Below are 25,763 nucleotides of genomic sequence, written 5' to 3' on the forward strand. Positions count from 1 at the left end.
GCTCTCTGTGGCAAGACTTTTTAACGGGGAGATCGGTTCGCATTCGTGCCTTGAAGTTGGGAACCACAGAAAACAAACTTCAGCCGACCATCACTATGACGACCACCACTCGCTCAATTGCTAAATTAATTTTTACTAAATTCAGTTGCTAAATTAATTTGCTGAATTCAGTTGCTAAATTAATTTACTGAATTCAGTTGCTAAATTAATTTACTAAATTCGAAACCGGGTCCTCGCGATGCGAGTCCGTCAGTATGACCACTCGACCAACATAGCGGCCACTAAATTCTACTCCTGAATGTTAAATTCAATTGCTAAATTCCATTGCCAAATTCTATTGCTAAACACTCAATTGAATAACTATAACCGATTGTTAAATCCATTTGTTAAATTCAATTGCCGTATTCAATTGCTAAATTAATTTACTAAATTCAATTGTTAAATTAATTTACTAAATTCAATTGTTAAATTAATTTACTAAATTCAATTGTTAAATTAATTTACTAAATTCAATTGTTAAATTAATTTACTAAATTCAATTGTTAAATTAATTTACTAAATTCAATTGTTAAATTAATTTACTAAATTCAATTGTTAAATTAATTTACTAAATTCAATTGCTAAATTCTATCGCTAAATGCTAAATTCAATTACTGTATTCAATTGCTGAATTCAGTTACTAAATTCAGTTTTTAAATTCTATTGCTAAACGCTCAATGCAATTATTAAACCAATTGCTAAATCCATATGTTAAATTCAATTGCTAAATTCTATCGTCATTTTAGTTCGAATTAATGACCAAAAAAATGATATAATTTTTAAAACAATTAGTTTAAAACAAATTCTCTAACCTGGTACTTTAAAGTACCGTCAGGATACAAAGGATTAAATTTGGGAAAAATAGAATAGAAGCTGCGTATTGATATTTATTCGTATGTTATTGACATGTAGGTCGGTCTGGACATTGAGTTAGTAATTTCAGTCTCTTTACTCACAGTGAGAGAGACAGAGACAAAGAGTGAGTGAATAGTATACGTGTGTGTGTGTGTGTGTCCCTCTTGTTTTATTTCTGTTTGACACGCAGTTTGCCGAAAGCGGTAACCAAGGTAACCAGATCGTTCACCCTCATCAGCGCCACGATGCGGCGAATCTCAATAGTTTTCTCTCACGCGGGTTGACAGCTCTAGGAAAATGATTCACTTGGCAGTTCTCTTCATAAGCACGCGGACGCACGTTTCTTGTGCCGGGACACGAACCAAGTCTGTGCTGTCTTTAGAGCTATTTTGTTTTTTTTTTTTGTTTCTCGCTCGGTCAAACAGTAATCCAATCGGATAAGAACGAATCACGGCAATAAAACTTCTCTTCAGCATATATTTTTGTTTTTTCTGATGATAATGGATACAACAAAAAAGTTTTACGTAGGATAAATTACCATCTTAATATTGATTGGAATCAGCACAAAATAAATCATTGTGTGAATTATTAATTGGGATATTTCTGGAGACATCAAAAAATACTGAATTTCAAAACTTTTACGAAAGTTATTCTTTTGGGTCTTCCTCATTGGCCGTATTAAAAATTAAATTTTTAGATAACACTATATATCGAATTTATCTCAGCAATGTACAGCATGAGATAGAAAACAGTGTCCATTTGATTCGTTTCAGCTGATTTGGAAAGTTTCAATTGTACAGTGGAAAAGATGGATATTCCGATTAGTGTGGTCTGCTCATATAAAACCGTGCTTTCTCAGTGTTACTACCAGTTGTAGTTGTGACTTCATTGTCAAAAAACAAATGCAGCAGTTTTCGAGAAACACTGCGAGAGGGATGTGCAATAACACTTTCTCCAGCGGTGCTAAAAAGAGCTCTTTCTACAAGTTTTTATTAACTCTGACTATCCTGGTATTAAATACCGGGAAAATTATGTGTTATTTTTTGCCATGCATAAATTGCAAGGAACTTAATGTTGAACTTCACTTTAACAGTAGTGTGGGAAAATCGGTAAGTATCAATGGTTTCTATTCTGCTTGTTGATGGGTTTTTTTTTTACATTTTGGAAATAAGTTGTGTGGGATGGACATACAATAGGAAATCCTATATCAAAAATAATAAAAATATTTTTTTTACACGCGCATATTCAAAGGTACGTTCGTGCTGTCAGCCCAGTGTCTTCCCGGTGTTTTATGACAGTGCTTGGATATCATGGGATATTTAGAGAATGTTTTTCAATCACACATTCGTTCCAGCAGTGGGACTATTTTAAAGTGTTTAATGTTTTCCCATCTTAATTATGCAGCCTATAAGCTGAATAGTTAAACTTAACTTGCGATTTTTTTTAAATTCGAAAAATTGTCAAGAAAAGCCATATTGATGATGACAACGATACTGCAAGACTGGAAGATAGTGACACATTTACGAAGTTTTCCCTACCTAATGTTATAAGTTTTGTGAACGCACTAGAACAAGCCATTTCATACTTTAAAAGCACCTTATTTCAGCGTTTCTACTGCTCTACGGAAATAGGTACTATGAACTTTTTCTGATTCGGAATAGGTTCACCCTCTTTATTTCAGATTTCTAATTTGAAACTAAAATTATACGCCTTTCTTGACCCACAAGAAGCAAAAGAACAATACCAGGGAAGACCAACGAAAGTTGACCCAAAATTGCGATGCAATTTGCAATTTTGGGTCGACATACGTTGGTCTTTCCTGGTATTATCTAACCCAAAAGGAAATTGCATTTCTACAAAAGAAGAATTCGCTTCTAATTATAACTTTTTGAGATTTTTCCACAAGTTTTTATCTCAATGCCTCTACTTTATTTTATTTCGAAACATTACTGTTCTCAGTGAAAATATGTACCATACATGTTATATTTTTAAGAAAGATACAGTCTCATTGAAGTTAAATATTTCTATGGTATTCTATACTAAAATTATGAGTCATTCTTGAACAACTGATTGTAATTTTTTAGCACTTTTTTCCATTTGAAACAATCTTTGGAATTCTCGTTAATTCATTTTCAATCAAATGAAATATTTTCATACTCATTTTATTAATGCATTTGAATATGAAATGCTATCAGAATTCACAGCAATTGGTTTCCTGGAACATCTTAGTATCCTATTCAGAATACGTTCTAAATTTGACCGAAATGCTACAGAACGGATAACGAGTATTGAATTTGCTGACCAAAAGGGAGATTTATTCCGAACTCAATCAACTTGTAGCTGCCTCGTTCATGGCAGTGACAGCCGTGATTGTTGGACAAATTTTAGATTAGTGATGTTGATTAATGAGAGAAGCTGTCTGAAACACTCGGAGCTCTCATATGAAGGATCAGGAAAGTTTGCGTGATGACTCCTGCATAGAAATGATTGATCAGAATGCCAAAGAAGTTTTTAAGGAAGACGATACAGTGAAATTCATAAACCATTACGCAAAGTCATATTTTAAAACGTCAGTAAACATTTACAAGTTGAGACTGACTGCCTGAAAAGCAAAAGAATGAAACATTTATCCAATATCTTACCTGAAATGAATTAAATGTATTTCATTCGGAAAACAATTTTATTCTAATCAATTCTCAGAAATTTTCAAGCTTTTGCCATTAGATACCGGATAAGAAGATAAACATTTTGATTGGATTATTCTTCAGTCTTGTTCCGTTTATATAAATAATCCTGAGAGAAATCGTATGAGGGGATAGCATTCCTGTTCTTTTGGATGAATGCTTATTTTAGTCCGAAATCTTTGTGCAAAACGTAATTATGCTTCCATAAGAGGATACTGAATTTTTCTATCCATTTTCTTGTCCATCTGCTTTTTTAAAAACAATAAATAAATGAATGTTTATAAAATTGTTGCATAAATTCGCAACTGAGAAAGAAGAAAAGGAAAAAAAAATCTGACACAAAAATCTTTACACATTTTTAAATGGGTGTTTAATAAGTTTATAACACATATTATATAATTATATTATGTAATTATATATACGCAAACAAAACAAATTATAATTATGAAGAGATTTCATGGTATTTTAAATAAATAAGTGAATAAACCACTTAAGTGGATGTTTTCTTTTTTGTTGTAATGGTATATATCTGTTTTAAGAGTTTCAGCTGCACCATAGTTTTAAGCTTTATGTATTTTAATGCTGTGAAAAACGTGAGAAAATTTTGAGATAAACAATTTTGAATTAGAATAATTTTCTTAAAGATATTCCATAACTTTCTCTGCACTGATATACACGGTGATTCTTATAGAACTAGCTCAATGATTTCGTTAATAATTCTGTTGTCGATTCATGTAACCATTAAACATTAGGACATACAGTCGAATCCCGTTATAACGAATGCCAAGAGACCGGAGAAATCACTTCGTTAAAACGGAATTTCGTTATAAAGGAATTACAGGTTACCTAGCATTGTTCCAATGTAAACTTATTTGGGGTATTAGGAAACTGTTCGTTAAAGCGAGATTTTTGCTATAACGGTATTCGTTAAAACGGGATTCGACTGTATTAATCTTTCGGCTTTTTAGAGTGGAATAGTTGAAAAATTTGTGAATAGCGCAAACAGGTGGAAGCAACAACGGTGCTAAATTAAGCCCCCAAGATCCTCGCATCTCAAATAGGCCTAAATTTGTTTTTGTGGAGGGTTTTCTGAAAAATAGAGTGTACACGTTGAACATTGAAGCACCGGACACACATTGCGCCACATCTGAGACAGGTAGCGAAGCGTTCCTGAAGGATGGCTATATATATATAGTCCAGAATGTATACACAAGCAAACACTTCATGCTCACACATTACGAAATTTGAAGAACAGCATTCCTGCAGCGATCCGGAAACTCGCCAAAGGAACACTGCAACACATCACTGAGAATATGAAATATCTAGTGGCAGCGTCCCTTCAAGAAAATGGCATTCGCTTTCAACACCTGCTCTCATCACAATGAACGACACTCGAATGCACGACACACAATCCAAGGTCAGTTGTACATCGCGCATATACTTATATGTATGGCATCTTTTGTGATGTACCTCATTTTGTGGGATCGATTCTATATGAATCACCCTGTATTACAGTAGCACTGCCCTCTCTAAATTACCATATTCATTTCAAAATATGGAGGCCAGGTGACAGCACTAGTATAACACGGAAAATAATGCATAATTTTAACAACACAAATACGTTGGGGGACACACATGCACTAAAAACACACATTCCGGTATGTACTGATTCGTTAGAAATCTCTTCTAATGAATTCTCTTAAAAAAATATTGAGCACACACACACACACACAAACAAACAAACTGGCATCTATGAGGCTCCGTGAGGCCTTAGTCCTCCCAGGAAGCATAGAAGGTTGTGATATCTTCTGTGTTTACACAAGAAACGTACTTTTGAAATATTATCATTCGTTCCAGCAGATATTTCTACTTGTCTTTAATGAATCAATAGAATCGAGCATTTTCTTTTCTTTGTTACCATTTGGCAATCCACGGGTTAGCTGACTTCTTAGCTTCGGTAAAAGATTATTAACCCGTACAGCGGCAATGACCAGATATCTTGCCTATATTGATGCATTTTATTTCAGCAATCACGAAATATCTGGCGTCCTCAAAACCTTCTTATTTCGGCAATAACGAGCCCAGCTACTGCATTTTAGCTTGTTTTAATTTTTAGTCAAACATTTTTTCCTATTCCCCCCCCCCCCCCCAGGGGAGTTTTTACGCGTTTTTTTCCTGCAAAATAATGTAAACTTGACTCAATAGGGATGGGGGAAGGACGTTAGCGCTTGCGTATGCCAATGGGCACGATAGTTATAACTGTAATAGGGAAAGAAGAGCACTAGGAAGTAAATTCAAATGGCAAGAAACTAAAGAGAAAAGCTACGTATGATTCACTAAAATTTCATCAAGGGCTTATCGCTATTCACTGGCCTGTGAAAGAATAGAGATGTGAGGATTTACTGTCCTTCGCGGCGGATCAGAAATGATCTCTCGATTCATATAATATCCGAGGAGTCGCGAGTTTAATGTTCGCTTTAGCACACATGTATGGCGATAGGTGTATCCGGGAATATTTGATGCATTAATTCATTTGCAACAACAGAAACACTGACAGAGTCCGTATCATTCGAACCACATCAATTCATCTGCCGTAACCCCAAGAACTCGGACGACGTAGATCCGCTCGAGTAACGCGTATATCCTCGTGACAGTCATCATTTACCAATGAATGGAGTAGTACAGTTACGGTTTTGTGATTAGACTAACGGCCTGTTACCGATAAGGAAATACCGATAACACCATCGGTATTGAATCGTTGCTCTCCCGCGGTTTGATATGGACACAAAAGACGAATCGGATTATTTCTCGAGATTCCTACATTCAATTGCAGGCTCATAACTCACAAAAGGACCCCGAGACACGTCCGCGTGAACGTATAATGCGCATAAACGATGAACCAAACACGCCAAAACAGACCTTAATGTCATCTGTATGGAAACGTACTGCTATGTTATGCGTCGTTATGGCTAATAACTTGCTCTCAATGTTATGATGGTCTAGGAATATGCATGCAATCGCATTGTCGAGCCATGGTGCAACGTCTCAAGCTAGAATTAGATTAGAATTGCATTGGCAATGCGCCAGTATCATTGTATCTGAACTAGCATGGTCCAATCTCTTCACGTAGTGAGCACTTATAATGTATGTGTATAAGAATCTGCTATATATGCAGTTGAATTATCCAATTAATCTTACCTGGATCTCTAAAATTATTACAAGTTGCAACTTAATCATCAACATGCACATAGGATAATAATTATCAATTATTAAACTTTCACCAGTTGTGAAACTGTTTCCCAAATTTTAATTTATAATTATAACAATTGATTTTAGATGTTACATTTTCCAACTGTTCTAGATTCAGCGTCATTGCAGAATTTCTGCACTATGTTCAAAGCCTGATTTACGAAAACAGTTCGTGATCACCCGTTACGAAACTGATTCCCAAATTTTGCTTATCATTCACGTGCTATTAATTTCGAAAATATACGAAAAAGTATCGAAATATACTTTTATTAGAGTATTACAATGAACTTTGCTCGATACTTTCCGTACTTTTAATGACGACAATGAGATTCAGATTTTGAATGTTACACCTTCGTTCTATAGGGTGAAACGCATAATATCGGTATTATGTTTTACGTAGGGCTGGGAATCAATTAAAAATTTTCCAATGGTTAAAAAATTTCAATCGATTAAATATTTCTTGTGACCATATAATATTAATAGAGATACTTTAAAAATATATTACATTCATTTCGCTCACCTCTTCGGTACATGTAAACAAATATAGGAATAGGTTAAGGAATTGAGTCTGCTCGCTTCAAGCAATTTAATATGTTGAACATAATAATTGCCAAAACCTGTAATTTCTTCTTTTGGATCTTGTCGGTTTTTTTTAATCAGTCATTTTTAATTGTTATTCACTGATTTCGAAACTACTTTCCATTATACTGTTGTTTGTTTTCCTAGAAAACATTGCTAAGCTGCATGGATATTTCAAAGTAAACAACAATGACGTTAGAGAGACATGAATATGTAACACATTTTACTAGTCAAGTGACTGGTATTTCATCAGTCCAGCTATTAAAGATTCCGTCTGTGCAAAGATCATCTCTCTCACGCACACACACACTTTCGTATTTCCCGAGTAGTGGCATTTGCAACAGCTCTTGGCAGGTGTTAATGAAGTTATTCAAAAACCAGTAAAACACCGACTGCCCACGAAAAGACCGATGGAACTAGTAACGAAAGCATTGCTTTTCCTACTTTTTTACTTAGAGCCACAACAAAAGAAAGTCGGGGTTTTTTTTATTGTAATTTTTTTTAATGTTGGCTAACATGTTATATTCTGGAAAAGATCAGTAAACCACAGAACAAGGGAAAGAATAAAATTTTGCCAGAAATTCTGAGAAAATAGACATTTTGCGAATGACGCATTAAACTTCGAATTTTCCAAAACACGAGGGAAAAAGATCGAATAAAAAATAGGCAATTTTATCATTAAATGGAATAGAAATCCCAAGGGAAATTCGTGAAATTCGAATTAGCCAAGTTTACCTATATTATCAACTTATCACGGTGATCAAAAAATAGAATTTAGAAATGTTTTAACTGAATGAGTAACAATTCAATGGTACAAGGTATATCAATATCCTTTTGAATAGTACTTGTGAGGAGACGAACTATTGCTTCCAAGAATACAAAAATTAATATTCCCAGTGGAGACAATGAATTTTGGCCGTGTTCTAAATCTCCCATCAAACTCAATTCGAAACTGAAATCATCAGCCCCCTTTGAATCTAATTTGATCAAAATATTGATTCAAATATTTTTAAATATGGTCACATCCAAAATGGTCAGTACAGAACATAATTTATAAGACATCTAATGGGTTTTTCCAAAAAAATCAAGTCAATTCATAAACTTCTAATAAAACTTGCAATCGAATTGATCGAATCAATTAATTCAACTAAAATTTTTAACTGCGATTAACAATTGATCGGTTTACCGACCCGATTAATCGATTAATCGGACCAGCCTTAGTTTTAAGTGGTGCAAAGAGCCTTCATGCTCTCCATCTGAACAATGTCAACCATTTAAGCGGTTTCTAAAATTTTCCTTATCCGCATTATAACTGCCACATATGAAATTGATTGCGAGCTGATAACTGCTTTCCCCCTCCCCCCAACAAGAAAATTTACTCCCCACATCGCTTTCACTGCGGTACAAAAACACCTGCTATGACGTGTGTGGCTTTCTATATATAGGAACAGAATTTTTTTTTTGGGTTAAAAATATCTTTTTACTATTATTTTTATACTAAGTGTATATTTCTTTACTGTGCTGAAAGAAACGGAGAAAAATACCACACACAATATCTTATTTGTTCAGTATTTTTCTCTTATTTAACTTTGGACAAATGGTGACTCCGCCCACCGGCAGTTGATTGGTTGGTGGGGGGGGGGGAAGGAGTTGGAAAACGTGTTTCACAGTAAAAGTAACTTCAACGCGTTTTTATGAAACTAAATATTTCGGTGTGGCTGAAATAAAGTAGATTCAGTTAAAACATTTCTAAATTCTATTTTTTGATCACCGTGATGAATTGATAATATAGGTAAACTTGGCTAATTCGAATTTCACGAATTTCCCTTGAGTTTTCTATTCCATTTAATGATAAAATTGCCTATTTTTAATTCGATCTTTTTCCCTCGTGTTTTGGGAAATTCGAAGTTTAATGTGTCATTCGCAAAATGTCTATTTTCTCAGAATTTCTGGCAAAATTTTATTCTTTCCTTTGATCTGTGGTTTACTGATCTTTTCCAGAATATAACATGTTAGCCAACATTAAAAAAAATTACAATAAAAAAAAACCCCGACTTTCTTTTGTTGTGGCTCTAAGTAAAAAAGTAGGAAAAGCAATGCTTTCGTTACTAGTTCCATCGGTCTTTTCGTGGGCAGTCGGTGTTTTACTGGTTTTTGAATAACTTCATTAACACCTGCCAAGAGCTGTTGCAAATGTCACTACTCGGGAAATACGAAAGTGTGTGTGTGTGCGTGAGAGAGATGATCTCTACACAGACGGACTGTTTAATAGTTGGACTGATGAAATACCAGTCACTTGTCTGGTAAAATGTGTTACATATTCATGTCTCTCTAACGTCATTGTTGTTTACTTTGAAATATCCATATAGATTAGCAACGTTTTCGCTTTCGTCATGCTTCAACCAAGGTTCATACGATTGTTCAACTCTAGCAAAACACTGTGGTTGCCTAACAACCTGTGGACATTTATGAAGTAGATAATAGCGTCATATTGAATCCTCTCATGAATAGGTCGAAGACGAATATAAGAAAGTGATAGGAGGTCCCTACTGCAAAACTTGCTGCACCTACTGGCATGCTAGAAAAATAACGCTGTTGAAAAATCCCATCTTTCATTCTTTAAAGCAACTTGAAAATTTTGTGCAACGTTGAAGAGTATCCAAAAAAAAAGGAAATAAAATTATGTTTACAAACGAAATAGTTTTCGTTGTCGATTACGTTTTAAACAGGAATAATAAATAATGATATTCAATACATTTTCATAATTATTGAGTTTTTTTCTTTTGTGAAAGTATAGTTATCCTATACTGATGAATTAAATGATTCGAATTTTGGATAATTCGAACTTTTTTGCCTTGAGCTTCGAATTGTAAGTTCGACTCTACTATTACTGTAGCACTAGAACGCCATGCTTCTCAGAAAACATTTCTGTGTGAAGAATTTCTAACGAATAGTTGCATGCCGAAAAGTGATGGATTCTGCCATCTAATTTCCATACTGCAAGTAAAAATGACAGATTCTTGAATATTTGTATTTTTGAGTATCGTGTTCGGGTCTGTCTGTTGTCTGTAGTCCTTCCTCAACTGTAGTTTGCATGAAAATTTACATTGGAGTATAAAAGGAAAGACTCATGACAGAGAGAGAGAGAGAGAGAGAGAGAGAATGCAGTACACATATAATATGATTATGCATCATCACAAGTTTTTTTCTAAGGGACAGAGTTAGAGCTAACGGGACTCAAATACCTAACGAGACGAAATATAAATGACACCTCTGCAAAATTCGTTACGTTTAGTAAAAGTACAGAATGTAGTCATTCTGGTACCGTAACTACGATTTTTGGTTTTGACTGGTTAACTTGGTTATGCATCGCTCCATCTCGCCGCCACTGTAATACTCCATTAGTTCCAAAACAATATTTTTTCCATTAGGTTTTGATGTAAAACTTTTTTTTTTCTTTTATTAAAACCTCATTTTGCAGTCTTTGACAGTTGCCCTGTCCTTAGTTTCTGCCTTTAGCTGAGTAGAGGACAACGTTTAAGCAACTGTGGGATATCATGGATGTGTACAAGACATCAATTAACCTAATTTCCACGAAATGATGATGGTTTGACCCTTTAACTACTGATTAGTGCTTTAAAATGCCGATTTCTTTTTAACCCCCGTAACATCCCTCACACACGTAGCTGGGTGTTTGTATTTTGATGTATAAAGGCTATACAACTTCTTTACGATTAGCAGATGACAGTGCAACAGTGGAATACCTGGTTTTTCTTAAATATGTTGAGTAATATATCAATGATATTTCGCCCCTGTTAAAAAGTACACTTCAACATACTTCCGTGAAATGCAGTAAAACACCGCAACCCGACAAAATGTTCTCAAACAAATGTATAAGACAAATTATATTTTTCTATCTTTGTGGCAAAATAAATATAAATGTTCATTATTATTTATTATTTTACATATTTGAATTGACATGTTTAATTTTTATTGTAAACTTTTAGTGCCGAGGAAACTTCAAGGTACCTGGTGAATTCATTCATTATATACAGATTTTTTTTATTTTTAAGCGTTAACCCTTACAACGGAAATCCCGAGATATCTCGGGTTCTTAAGGCCCCTCTTAAAAACGGCAACCTCCGAGTCCACATGCAGGTATAAGTTTTCTTCTCCTGATGGAATGTTTTACGTTCTCTCCCCCGCCCTGTCAATCATCCTGATGGATGTTTTCATTTCCCTTCGAATTTCTATACGATTATGCTTACAGCATAAATGACAGGAAACGATAGTTTATATTATTATTATTATTATTGTTTTTTGTGTTCGGGGGTGGGAGAGGGTGAATGAATTTGAATGGAGAACTAGTGTTACTCTTAACCCTTTAATTGGCATTGGTGAGATATCTTGCTATAGATTTTTAGAAATCATGTTTCAAACTCAAGTAAAATGTCAAAAGTAGCATTCTTCGAAAAACGCGTTTTAAGTTTTCATTCATAGATTACTTTTATGTAAAAACGCAGCACTAAAGTGGACGCAACTTTGGTTCTGTGCGTTATACAAAGAAAACAAAACCTGTTTTAGAATCACAACAAACAGCTCTTTCATAAAAAATACAAAAATGAAAATCAATATTTTCTTCCAAAATGGCATTTCCAACGTAGTCAGATATCTTAAATGCGCATTTTTTTTTCTTCTTCTCTTGATGTTTTTCTCCCCTTCTCCCATTCTTTCACCCATGCACAAATCATTCGCGATTGCAATGCCTCACCCACCTCTTTCCCATAGTAATTCCTAGGAGCACAACGTCTCTCTGATGTGCCGACAGCGATTCGATCCACACAAGTTGGAAATTCCTCTGGTGGGCGCTGCTTGACTCGCGCATGAAATGAAATATTTCATGATTACTCATCTATACCACCCATACACATTGTTGGAGAATTTGAGCAAGCCACTCAAGGATCACTCATAGAACGTGGATGTAAGACGAGTTTTTAGGACTAAAGGGCCCTCAAAGAGTTTGTAGGTTGAATACCCCTAGCGAAGAAGTAGTCATTCACCAAATACAAGAGTAATATTTGATTCGCTTGAAAAATACTCATTTTCATAAGACGCTAAGTACAAATTTTCCCTTGTAAACAGGTGTGACAGGCAAAATAAATTTAGGAACTCTGCTTAGAAATCGTGGTCCATAACGTGGTCTATCGATGGACATCTAGGTTTCAGTGTGACTGAGCAGCTCAAGCTTCAACTTGCCGCTCTTTTTGTAAACTGATTTGATCACAGAAATATCATGGTTAGCACGAGAAACTTATCCTGAATATATTGCTACCTCTAATCGAATAGTCCCGAATCTCCCACTGACATTCACTTCCATTTCGTTGCATTCATTCAATTTCGTTGTCATTCGGTTGCCAGACATTTTTACTAGACTCTAGCAAAAATGACTGTTTCACATTCTTTTACAAATTTAATGGATTGAAGTACATATGAGAACGCCATACTTCATACTGAAATTACTACACCATTAGTAGTAATAATTGCATCCTTTTAATTCAGTGACTACCGACACAAGTTAAGGCTAAAACTGAAAATAAAACAAGACTGATTCAGTGTACTTTTTCTTCCATTCTCTCGTTCATTCTTTAGATCTTGTTCCCAGACTAATCATTGGACAGATTCGTTCACTACGTCTTCTCCCTCTTCTTGAAACTCCATTTACTTCGTTTATGTGCTTGCATTTAGCATTCTTAGGTGGGTCCAGCTCTTCCCCGAGCCAATGTATCTTTATCAAGAGGACATGGTGGAAGATAGAGAGAACTGCTACATTTCGACGACTCGGGCACACAAACATGCTCTCCACTCTCCACTCCAGTAATCATTACGGGAGGAAATCTCGCCCCGAAATGTTTCTTACTAATTGGTACTTATAGCCTAGATGGATAACTCGGGTTATAGCAAGAATGGTTATGTCGTAGCTGCTCCAGTTCTGGAGTCATCGATGTCGTATTCCAATGTCTCTCCCCCCCCCCTCATTGTGGTATATATATATTGCTCCATCCTACTCCTGAAAGATGCTTTCTAATCTGTGATCATCATTTATACCGCAGTCTAAATTATTTTCGGTAGTCCTTCGCCTGTGATCTTTCTCTCGGAAAACCGTTCAACTTGCTAAGTTTGACTGAATGCTGAAATGAATTCGTAGAATTTATCAGAGCACTCTAGAGATTCCATTACATTTGTCTCTAACTGGATCTCATCATTCAATTGGTTTTACGCATGGAATTGACTTCGTTTTTCATGAACATGTGAGTTTTTATTCATCTATTCATGCATCAAGCATGGTGCAGTCGTATCACCGGGAACTTTCTACTGTAGAAGTTTTGAATTTAGAATAACTTTAGACTTATTATAATCATTAATAATATTTTTATAATTTTCATGAAATTGCGACGCTCATTAATCGAAGAGAAGCTTTAAAATGAGGAGCTTGTTTTGAAAATAGAATATATTTCCACTCTTTTTCGAAATTCACTTTTCAACGGGTTTTGAATCTTTGGGAAAAGTTGTGTCGGATTATGAAACAGGATTTTGTTTGAAACTGGAATATTTCTGATAGAAATTACAATGCAAAGAGTTAATGGTTTCTATCAAAAAGGAATATATCTACCTTATTCACTTACGTTCGGTTCTTTTCATTCAAAAGTGAACATAACAATGGAGCTTTTCTATTTTCGTTAAAGGATTTTTTTCAAAACGACGCATTTTCCATTAGTGCTTTCAAAGATATATTTTAAAGTAGAACCTCTCGATAACGGTCATACATGCGATCGAAAATTTTTTCCGCTGACGCGGCGTGTCCGTTAATGGATAGTAAAATACATTGGTTCAAACCCCACCGTCGCCACAGAGGTGGTCGGCTGAAGTTGGTTTTCTGTGGTTCCTAACTTCGAGCCGCAAATGCGAGTTGATCTCCCCTTCAGAAAGTCTCCCCACAGAGAGCAACATTCCTACAAACAGTACAAGTATTCAGACATTACACTTCACTTCTGAAATATAAATGGCAGCACTGAAAAATCATGCACTACACAAGATACGCAATCAGACTGTTGGGTACACACACTTACACTTCCGGCACAGCTCACTAGGTAGTAAATTGCCCATGGCGATATACCTGACTTGTGCGCGGTTTGAAAAAAAAAGTAAAATGCATTGAGTCCTGTCGACGTAATTCAAAAGAAATGTCCGTTAGTGGAGGGGGGGGGGGATGGTGCGCATTATGGAAGGTTATACCGTACCATAATCGCGTTTCTTATGTTACTGACGAGAGAATTGTAATGATACCTACCCCGGCTAGGTGAAATCTTCTGGAATCAACAGGCGGTGTATAAATTTTAAATTTTTCACATTTCAGCAGCTGCAATTAGTCACTACCATGAATTCAAACACACGCTGTTTTCAAACTCAACATTTAATTCTAATGAAAGGTGAATTATGCATTTTGCATATGCAGGGGGAATTACGAGACAAACTCCCACATTCAGTGTTATCAACATACACTAATTTTCTCCCGGGAGAAACATAATACTAGTAAAAATACACAAGAAAAGAAAAGCGAAAGTTGACATCATCTCCATCTTGTGTCAAGAGCAAGAGATAAAAAGGTTAGGCGTTTCCACCAATTTTGATCAAAAGGTAGCAAGGATTTCCACTAATTTTCTTTCAAAAACGGAACATTTCCAAACTTTAATTGTAGACCTTGAAGAGTGATCAAGAAACATAATATTTTAAATATTTTTATAACACTCTCATATATTAACTTATTCCCGTATTTTACGCTTTTGTAAAACAGCCCCATTCCCGAGAAAAAACGTTTTTTACTCTTACTGTAAATTTAGTAACAGTGGAAATGTTTCCTTTTGAAAATAAGCTCCTTAAAAATATTAAATTCGTAATTGCATTATGTGTATATGAAATAGAGTAGTTTCTATTGATATTGAAATTTATATGAAGTATTTTGAAACGAAACTTGGAAGAATTGAATGTATGGTGATAGTTTTATCTCTTCGATTCACCGACCTGATAACGATAATCCTACGAGATATGCACTGCTTTATGTTTCAACAGAGACTACTGATATAATCGGATAAATGTCCGCAATGTTTCAACCGATGTGAATAGCATTTCAGCAGAGTCGAATTGCTCTTTATTTAGAAGAAAAGGGAATCGAGGCTAAGATTAATCCGAAAAAAAAATGCATTTATTTGACAAAGTACTCATTGGTATTCAATGGTTATCGATCGAACGGTTCCTAACGACGATATTGAAAAGTTTTTGTTTCAGATACAATGAGACCAATTCAAAGCGGAATCAATCGAAGGGATTGGCATGGGCCTGAATTCTTCCTGACAGGAAGAAGAAAATTGTATAGGTATCTGATATTTGTATAGGATGTAGAAATGATATGTATATATATATATATATATATATATATATATATATATATATATATATATATATATATACAAAGCTGACAAGAACTAAAATATTGTGACCAAGAGGTGGCAGCAATGTAAGTTTTATTACTTGTAGCAACAGCGGAGAATATGATCAGCCAGAAACATGCGTCAGCTGAGTAGGAGAGATTGAGCAAAAATTGATAATGCATGGACGCATACCTTGGCGCAGAAGGTGCTTCAGAAATGGAAATAATTCTTCAAACGCAAGAAATATATGGTGATATTTTTAAAACCACGCACAGTGTTGTGTTCAAGTGGTGCACAGAGCACCGCTATACGGTCGTTTGAGCATCGTCGAGAAATCAGGTTCGAATCAACTGACGGCATAATGGTGGTCGGCCAAAGTTGGTTTTCTGTGGGAAAAACACAGAAAACCAACTTCGTATATCGCTGTTTGTTATTTTTACATAAATTAATAAATTTCCGGATGATAATAAAATGATAATAAAATGTCGGATGAGCTCTATCTGACGAATCAGTGATAAATATGGTGAGCATGTCCTAACTAAACCCCACGTCAGAAAAAGGAAAAAAAAATAGAAGAGAAAAGAAAGATAAAAAACAAATACAAGAACAAAACAGCATAATAGATAAGACTAGATAGGGAGTAGGTTACAAAATAGATTTCCACTTTCACCCTACCTGTTCTCTTTCACTCTTATATGTATATAGTAGAAAGATACATCATACGTGGGGAAAAAGTTACTATCAAGATATAGAAAAAACGGAGAGGAAAAAAATTAGGGTTACAACAAACAGCTATGTGATGATGAGGTGAGAGGAAAGAAAACAAATAGAACGTGTTTGAATTCGCTCCACTGGCGTTTGGACGCAATATCACGTCCTTGATTGTAAAGTGGTTAATGAGTAAACAGGTCGTACTCAAGCGTCGACTACTGTAGAAGGTTTTAATGTAAGCACTGTGACGGTCTCGAGAAATAGATTGAAGACATCGGGGAAAAGAAACCCTAAAACATAAGAAAATCTGTATGAATAGATTATGAAAGATTCCATAGAACTTGTTCCCAGATTGGAACCAACTGGCAGCAATTTTACATGATAAAGAAATAAGAAAGCTTCCATTCAGTTAATCATAGTCTATGACAGTGATTCCCAACGTGGGCGTTAACTTTTTAAACTTCCACGGGGTGGTAGAAGCTACAAGTATAACATAGGATCCTATGGGTTAGATTGCGTTGGGGGACGATGGGAGAAAAAATGTCTGAAGAAGGGGGAGATGGGACAAAAACTGTTTTGAAAATATGGTCTATGACATAGTTTCCCAAACATTTTGTTCCATCGCTCCTTTCTTCAGAGAAATTTTTCTCTCATCGCCCCCCAACTCAAGCAAACCCATAGGATCCTATGTTATATCCGCTGCTTCTATCACCCCCTTGGACCTTTCTATCGCCCACCAGGGCGATACTGCCCACTTTGGGAAACACTGGTCTATGATATAACTTCCACGTTCTGGCTACTCACGAATATGCCAACAACCGTGAAGATGAAATTCAAGTTTGGCACGTGCCATATTAAAAGTTTATATATATTTTTTGGAATTACTCATATCTAGCTTTTTTACCACGCAAACATCAAATAAGAATTTTAGTCGTTTAAATTGTGCGATATTGTGCAATGTGCCCCACAGAAAAAAAAGTATGTTGCCACGATTCTTTAGAGGGTCTACATTAATTAAAATTATCTGGTGTTCCTTTAGTTATTTATTTATCAATTCTGTTTTATTTCCCGGAAAGGAATTCGCTCTCATCACCTGCCATCACACGTTTTACTTCATCACTAAGGTACATGGATGTGCGTGCGGAGCGGAAATTAAAGAAGATAGGAATAAATCCATTAAACGAAATAGAACTATCACATCCATTATTTAGAAGAATACAGCTGTGAGTTTTGTGGATGGCGACGGCGGCGGCGGCGTTGGTTCCCATTTCGTAGATTAAGGCAGACTCTGAAAGTTTGTGCCCGTAGTGCGTAGTACGACTCTGTATGTTCTCTTCCAAAACTGAAATCGATTTAGACGCCAAAACCAATTGTTTCAGTCGTTTCTTTGCCGGAAGGAATCGGGGCTTTGCCATAAATTGAAACAATGCTCACTTCAGATCCATCTATAACCACTGCATGATACGTGAATTAAGCAAACACCATGTTGTTCGATACCAATTATAACATTTGGTTTGAGTTACATCTAATAACCAAAATGACAAATTGTCGGAAAAATCAATTTTACTGCATCGATGATTTTACCGAATTATTCAAATCGCAATCAATGCGAAATGCGTCGTTTTTAAACATAATTGAAACATTTTGAAGATACGCTGTCGGGGTTAAGAAATACCCAAACTTAATTCAGTGTATCTCAAATTATGAGCCCCCCCCCCCCTCCCCGTTGGGATGTTGCCAAACGTCGTCGAGACAATTATTTTTATGTGTGGATTTGCGGAACCACTGTATATCCGACTTATATGAATGTCTTTGCAATTAAGTTGTCATGTGTACAAGATAATTGGAGCAAGGAAGCATGACTTACAGTTTTCATCAATCTATCTGATTCATCATGGCTTTCTGCACTCAACTTTTTGAATGGCAGAGCAGTAATTTTCTGCTAAGCAACGGATCATTATGAGATAATATATGCATGGATAATTTTTGTTTTGGAGACAAATATTTATCTCCCCTATTTTAAATATTCATATATTTATGTCTTAAAATTATGTGAAAATACTCTTTAAAGGATAGTCACATCATTTGATTGTATATAATGATGGCTGGAGATGGAACCTCTCCACCGAAGACGCATTCCAGGGAAGGAGGACGTCGACAGCTCGTATTACCAAATGAGGCCAGGAACATCATTGACACCACTGAGGTTGTTCTACCAGTACTACACGACCGGCTCCTTAAGTCATAATAATAGTCTCCTACACAGACGAAACGAACACATGCTCAATACAACGACAATGAAATTAAAAATCTTTGACAACTCCTTGGCCTCATCAAAAAGCTCTAACACTAGAAAGACGGACGGACGGTGGTCCTGTGTGAGCCTGTGCGCTCTTTCTGCTCCAATATTTCAAGTACTAATGAACCGATTGTTGTAAATCACAGAGCTTTTTAAATTTCCTTTCTTAACAACGGAGATATGAACCAATATACCTGGAAAGACGGAACGGGGGGGGGGGGGAAGGGAAGGGTTTCACACTAACCCTCCCATGTATTTTAGAAACACATTCACCTTAAAATGCTACTAATATTGTCACAATTGAAGAGATGTCATTTTTTCGGCTTGAAATATACTGAGAAAATGAATTTTCTGGATGTTATGCCGAAACTGATATTTGGAAAGAAAAGTGATTTGCCTCCTCCGGGAATCAAACCCGGGTCCCCTTGCATACCGGGTAAGTGCGCTAACCAATACACCAAAGACACACTTTTCACTTCCTTATAACACGCATCAGTAGCGTGAAGCGCTGAGTGGAGTCATAACAGCCTCCCTTATTGCTGTAATTAACGGAGGCTACTACTACTACTACTACTACTAAACCACACATGAACCTCGTCCATATTCCTATGCGGAATTTCTAACGAATTGGTACATGCGGGAATGTACGTGTAGTGAAACCTGACGTGAAGTTTGTTTCTGTATAATGCTTGTTATGTGTAGTGCTGCCATCTGCCACCAGTTTTTCTAACTATGAGTGAAGTGTAATGATTGAATAATTAATCGTTGTAGGCCTGTTGCTGTGTGTGGCGAGACTTTTTAATGGGGAGATCGGCTCGCATTTGCTCCTCGAAGTTGGGAACCACCGGAAACCAACTTCAGCCGACCACCACTATGGCGACGGTGGGGTTCGAACCCGGATCCTCGAGTCCGTCATTATGACCACTCGACCACTACAGCGGCAGTTAAGGGAGGCTACTTCCACTCAGCGCTTCATGCTACTAATGCGTGTTATAAGGAAAAGTGTGTCTCTGGTGTATTGGTTAGCGCACTTGCCCGATATGAAAAGGGATCCGGGTGCGATTCCCGGAGGAGACAAATCACTTTTCTTTCTAAATATCAGTCTCGGCATTAACATCCAGAAAATTCAATTTCTCAGTATTGTCGCAATTGGTTTTTGTTTTAATTCAAAATTCTTCCTATTTAGTCTGTGTTCGTTCATCTAATACGATGTAATCCCCCATTCTGAGACTTTTTTTACATTCATTCTTATCTGTGGATGTCGGGCAGCAGGAGTCTCAGCTTTTGTTGCCAAGTACTTTTGTAATTTTTTCCGTTAAATTGTTTGTTGCAAAGTAGATATATCTAAGTACTTATGATTGCTGTAATTTGCAAGCAAGAAGACACAGATTCGCGAAAAAGGGAATTTTTCAGAAGTTGCCGATATTGTGTGAGAAAAACCCAGAAGCAGTGGTAAAGAGGAGAATGAGAACTACCCGAGGCATAGGATTTGAGACGCAACCAACAATATTGATGATGGAAGTGTGAATCACACAGAATGAAATTATGCCTTCAACAGTGCTTCAGCTTATGTAGAATAAAATGTCGTTGGAAATAATAAAAACAAACCACATAGAATCCACAAAAAGAGCCCAGGTCTACAACTACACCCTACCGTCAACTGATTTCCATAAATATTAGAAACGTCAATAATATCCTGTCTATCGGTTACAAAGAAACTGCTGCAGATGGAAGTGTCTGAAATATTCTTGGGGCCTTCCTCGTCAATAGCAGGTCAAAGTACTCCAAAATATTTTACGAGAAACACATTGATTGCAGATACTTATTCCACGTAATTTCTAACGAAGCGGTAAATGCTGGAATGTATTTTTTGAGTGCATGCATGGACCCCTAACGTTTTAATGTTGCCAGAGTTGTGCTTGTTTCGCTGGTGCTGCCATCTGCCTTCCAGAATTTTAAGATGCACATATTACACAACACCTATCTCAGCCTGTGAGGTCTGAACAGCATTTCGACAGTGATTATATTGAGAGAGTATAGCATATTTTTGTAAAGGAACCTCACGAGAGAAGAGATTCGCATTGCGCTATATAATACATTGGTTTGTAATCAAAATAAAAATAACTTTATAATTTTTCTGTAAAAGTTACCTAAAAATAATTATTACATGATGATGTTTACATTATGCAAAACGTTTTTAAATACTGTCTTTTGAGCTCGATAATTTTAATCTACAAAATGCGATTACCGTGATTTTCGTTTTGTCATAATTTTTGTTTTTTCAATTATGAAAGAAAATATTTTCACAAGAATTGTTACATTCACTACAACGATTAAAGGGAATATACCACTCTATCGCACTGTTGTGCCGAAATTAAAAAAAAATGTCTTTAGAATAATAGACAGCTCGATGCCTTTCATACTATCGGAATATCTTCATGATTCCTCAAATATTTCCACACCTTTCAAATCGATTTTGTTCGAAATATAACTCTTTCAAACACATTGAACTATTGAAATCCATATCCATATTACGCACTGTTAAATTCTATTCAGGCGAATACTTTTTTTGCAGTTATCTGCGAACTTATAATCGCGTGAGTAAAAATGCTACAAAATGTAAAAAATATAAGAAATAAATGAAACAACCTTTCTTCACATGAAAAGAAAAATCCCAAAGGGGGGAAAAAAAATCGATGATATAAAACAGGATCGGGGAAGAGAAAACTTAACACATTTTCCCAAAGATTGCGCAAGTTATTATTACTTTATTTTTACGGAATGGGAGAGAAAAATGCGATGGCATATTGAATTACATCGTGTTCGTTGAACCACACCCAGATTTACCACGTTATATGGACGCTTTCAGAGAAATAAAAAAAAGAATAATATATGTGGGGGGGGGGGGAATAGAACTTTTTCTCTCATGGGAAGAATAAAACGCATATTTTGAAATAAATTCGAAACATCGCACGCATCGCCGAATAATAGCGTTGTTCAAACGAAAGAATAACCAAGACAATATATTTTCTTACTAGAAAAAAAATATATATAAATCCCTTTTTTTTCCCCTACATTTATTCACAGATGAATAAACCACGATTGCAGTTTTCAAATCATAAAAATCTGCTTTCAATTTTTCTTTCTCTGTTTTCAAGAAATAGGAATTGAAATTATGAAGAGAAGAGGAAATAAATAGCTTTTTTGTCTTTTGAGATATCCCATGAAGGAATTCCTTGTAAAAATGATTTTTTAACACCGAAGGTATAGAATTCATGAAATATGGATATAGTTAAGAGTATATGAAAAAATATATAGATGTGGTGAGCTTGGAATCTTTTTGGTGAATTTACGACACTTTGGTGAAACTATGGGTCGCCGAAAGTTGATAAAGCGGTCTTACGAGTTTCTTAGTGACTATTTTGATTTGGTTTTCTAGATTAGTTACAGTAGTGATTGAGCTGATCGGTAGGTGGCTTAACTGTTTTCGAGATTAGAGTTCAGATATTCAAATTTGCTATCCGAAATAGCCAATTGGGGACAGTTCTCCCTGTTTTTTACCTCTTTTCTGATCACCGCAGAACTTCATTGTAACCCTATCAACGGAAGCAGTTTTTTTTCCTTTTTGTTCTTTCCATGTCCCTGTTTAGTGATTTTCCCCCGTATATAATGTATCTTTCTACAACATATTTATGACAGAGAGAGAGAAAAATAGAACAAATAGGGCAGAGTGAGAAAAAGAAGTTGAAGGCGAAAATGAAATCAACTGCAACAATATTTTGCTCCTTTATTTTTAACATGTGAACTAGGAAACCAGCTTTTTTAGTTTTATCGCCGGTATCTCAAATGCAGATCATCCAAAGTTGTTGCCAAAAGCCTGTACGTGAAGGGATTAATAGTATTTATATACCAAGGGGGAAAAAATGTCGTGGGCAGAAAGTAAGGTACGACTATAGTATATAGCATTCTATCACGAAGTTTGTATTTTGCGTGTTTGTTGAATGTGAAAAAGTTTATTGAAATTCATATCTTTTCCGGTAGGATTGTAGAAATGTTTGTGGTTTAATTCCGAGTCCTCGAAACTAATTTTTCCGACCATCCTTTTTCAGGGAGGAAACCCCTTCCTAACAATCCTAAACCAATCGATAAAATTATTTGTGTAAGTTATAGTGAGTGTATCTGTAATTTCTACCACCACTCCTGGTAAATTTCAGAATCTCCTACACGGTTGGTATCGCTCAATTTGGGAATTACTGATTTAATGGTCGGTCAATAAAGTTGGTTTCACGGTTGCCACGATAGTGATACGGAGATTCGACGATGACGATCTTTAGCTGCAATTTGTTGGCTTGAACGCAAACCATCCCAAGATGGTGTTTCTGGGCGGTCAAGTCTGTCTGTCTGCATTCCTCAGAAAGCATACACTTATCTCGTCACTTGGCGAAGTAAGAACACTCATTGTATAAGATGACTGAATGACCCCGAGAGTACTTTTGGAAGTGGCAAGCTTTCAATGTGTTTTATATGCTACAGACTCTGGCCCCAGAGATGCCCCCCCCCCCTCTGGCCTATGAATAAATACTCGCTTTAAGACGAGCTCGTGCCCAACGCCCCCTGCCAGATTTCTATGTAAAATGTATCGGATTTTTCTGGAAAACAAAATACAAATTTATAATACGCTTGACATAAATACAGCAAATACATATATGAAATTTTTCTACATCACTGAAAAAAAGTTTCGGGCGCAAAGGGGTTAAAATCGGTTAGGCCATCCAGTCAGCCCTCGAATGGTGCGCTACCGATTGATTGCTGGCTAGAATCTGAACCGAAGGTGATTTCCTGCTGTGATACTTGTCAATTATGTTAGAGGTTGATGCCAGTTTTCCAACTCACCTTTGACGTTAGATCTAAGGGTTAAACTTTTCTGTGAGAATTAAAATCCTCAAAGTTCAAGTACTTTTAACAAACTGCTACAACAGGGAGTCTCCAAACCGAATGGTTATAGCACCGACCTCTCGGCGAGAAAAGAAAAACCCTACTGTTCGGAATAGGCGATGAATTGTAGTTCTTGGTAAAATTAACCCTCGTGTGCAGAAAACAGTCGTGATGCGACAAACAGGATATGATGACACTCAGATTATATTAAGCGTTCAAAGAAGAAAAATTAAGGTTATGTGTGGGAAACAGAATTCTCTGAAAAAAAATTCTGTGAATATAAACATGACGGAATATAACGAGCGTTATTAGTTCTCAAACCTTAAAACGAGCAATTATGTTCTCGCGTTAACTGAGACAAATAACTAGAAGATTATGTGATGAATGGTCTTATGCTGGCATTATGGTAACGTGATGTTTGATAAAAATTACAAGAAAGAGCAAGGAAATTAGTGTGTGGAGTTGCGATACCATCCATTAGTTAAACAAATAACGTTTATGGCAGTTGATTTTGGGCGAAAAAGATATTTGCACCACGAGAAATTTACGCACCTGCTTTCAGCATTAAGTTGTTAAGAAGATTGGCTTTAGGAATTCTAATGAAAAACTCATTACTGCATTTTCGCGTTGACACCTGCGCTAATTGGAATTCTTCTTTCTGTATTTCTTTATATACGCTCACACACACGTACATGCACATCAGTTTCCACGTGACACCTAATTAGTTAAGTCTATGTGTTACAGAAGGAGAGGGGGTGAAGTACTTTGCACGGGCATCAAAAGAAAATGCATCACTTTAAAGGCGACGGTAATTAAAGAAGCAGTCATGTTCGCTCTTCTTCTTCTGCACGTAAAAGAAATTTAAAGAAATCATTACTTCAAACTAAACTTCTGCTTAATTTTTGACTAATACGTCATAATATTGCTTAAGAAATGGCAAAAAAAAACAACTCATTGAAAAGTCTCAAGATCTTCCTCGTTTGTAGCTTCTGGAGAATTGATTTTCCTCAACCGCAGTCAATGGTTATTTAGAAAGTCTTAACGCGCGACATGAGGGTTTGTATGCACATCGTTTTTTCTCGTTAATTTGTATGGTGATCCCATATAACGAAAACAACCTGATTGGTATCAACTCATCACGTCACTGGACATTTTCACTCCAAAAACGAAATTCAAAATTTTCACAATATCATTAGAACGATGTCAGGGGAATCAAAATGTCATTTTCAATGGCTTTGAAGGGAATTACGTGGATATACTGCGATAAATTCCTCTGTGTTCATGACTCTAAGACGTTGGCGAAAATTTCTTCAAATAATGTTTATATACAAAAATGTTTATCGACATTTTTAGGATGTTCAAGTAATTCTATCATATTTTTTAGTTTATCCAACTGATATGAAATACTGATCTACACTTTAAGACTTTTTTAATGACTTCGACTCCGAAAACTGAACCCAATTGCGACATAATTCTAAATAGCCATCTCTGCCGTACTGGTTGGGATGGGGATTTATTAAATCAAAATAATAACATATATAAAACACAAATATACATAACCAAAAACATACACATACATATGAAAAAGGTTTTTATATCACGACACATTTCGTTACATAACACCATTGCTCAAAATCTCTAATTATATCCGTGTCTCTACACTGGTATTCTGATTCTCAGTCTGAGGAATTTGTCAACGCAAATGAAGTTGTTAGTTCCCCCCGAGTGTTGCTTATCTAAAATTTTTCCTAAGAATTCAACAAGGATCACCGAACTTTTTGCTGCATTCTTTTCTGAGACCAAGTTTCTCCTCCAAAGCTGTAAATTATTTGCACTTTCATTACAGAAATGGAGCTTTTTGATGTACTTGCACGATGTTGCGTAATGATAGGGATCTCCTATCATTCCGTATTTGCATAGTTGATT

General features: G+C 35.9%; 1 protein-coding gene across 2 annotated transcripts in view; it reads left to right on the forward strand.

Moving 5' to 3' along the window:
- Positions 1–1,215: 1,215 nt before the first annotated feature.
- Positions 1,216–25,763, forward strand: part of Ccn (cellular communication network factor protein Ccn) — a 72,763-nt gene continuing 48,215 nt past the window's right edge. For both annotated transcript variants that reach the window (XM_089244977.1, XM_089244978.1), the window contains exon 1: positions 1,216–2,003. In XM_089244977.1, coding sequence (XP_089101103.1) covers positions 1,797–2,003 — 207 coding nt within the window. In that variant the 5' untranslated portion in view covers positions 1,216–1,796. The remainder of the gene's footprint in view (positions 2,004–25,763) is intronic.

This window comes from Pholcus phalangioides, unplaced genomic scaffold, assembly GCF_987345545.1.
Source record: "Pholcus phalangioides strain wild (caught in Gottingen) unplaced genomic scaffold, Ppha-v1.0 ptg000015l_1, whole genome shotgun sequence".
Classification (NCBI taxonomy): domain Eukaryota; kingdom Metazoa; phylum Arthropoda; class Arachnida; order Araneae; family Pholcidae; genus Pholcus; species Pholcus phalangioides.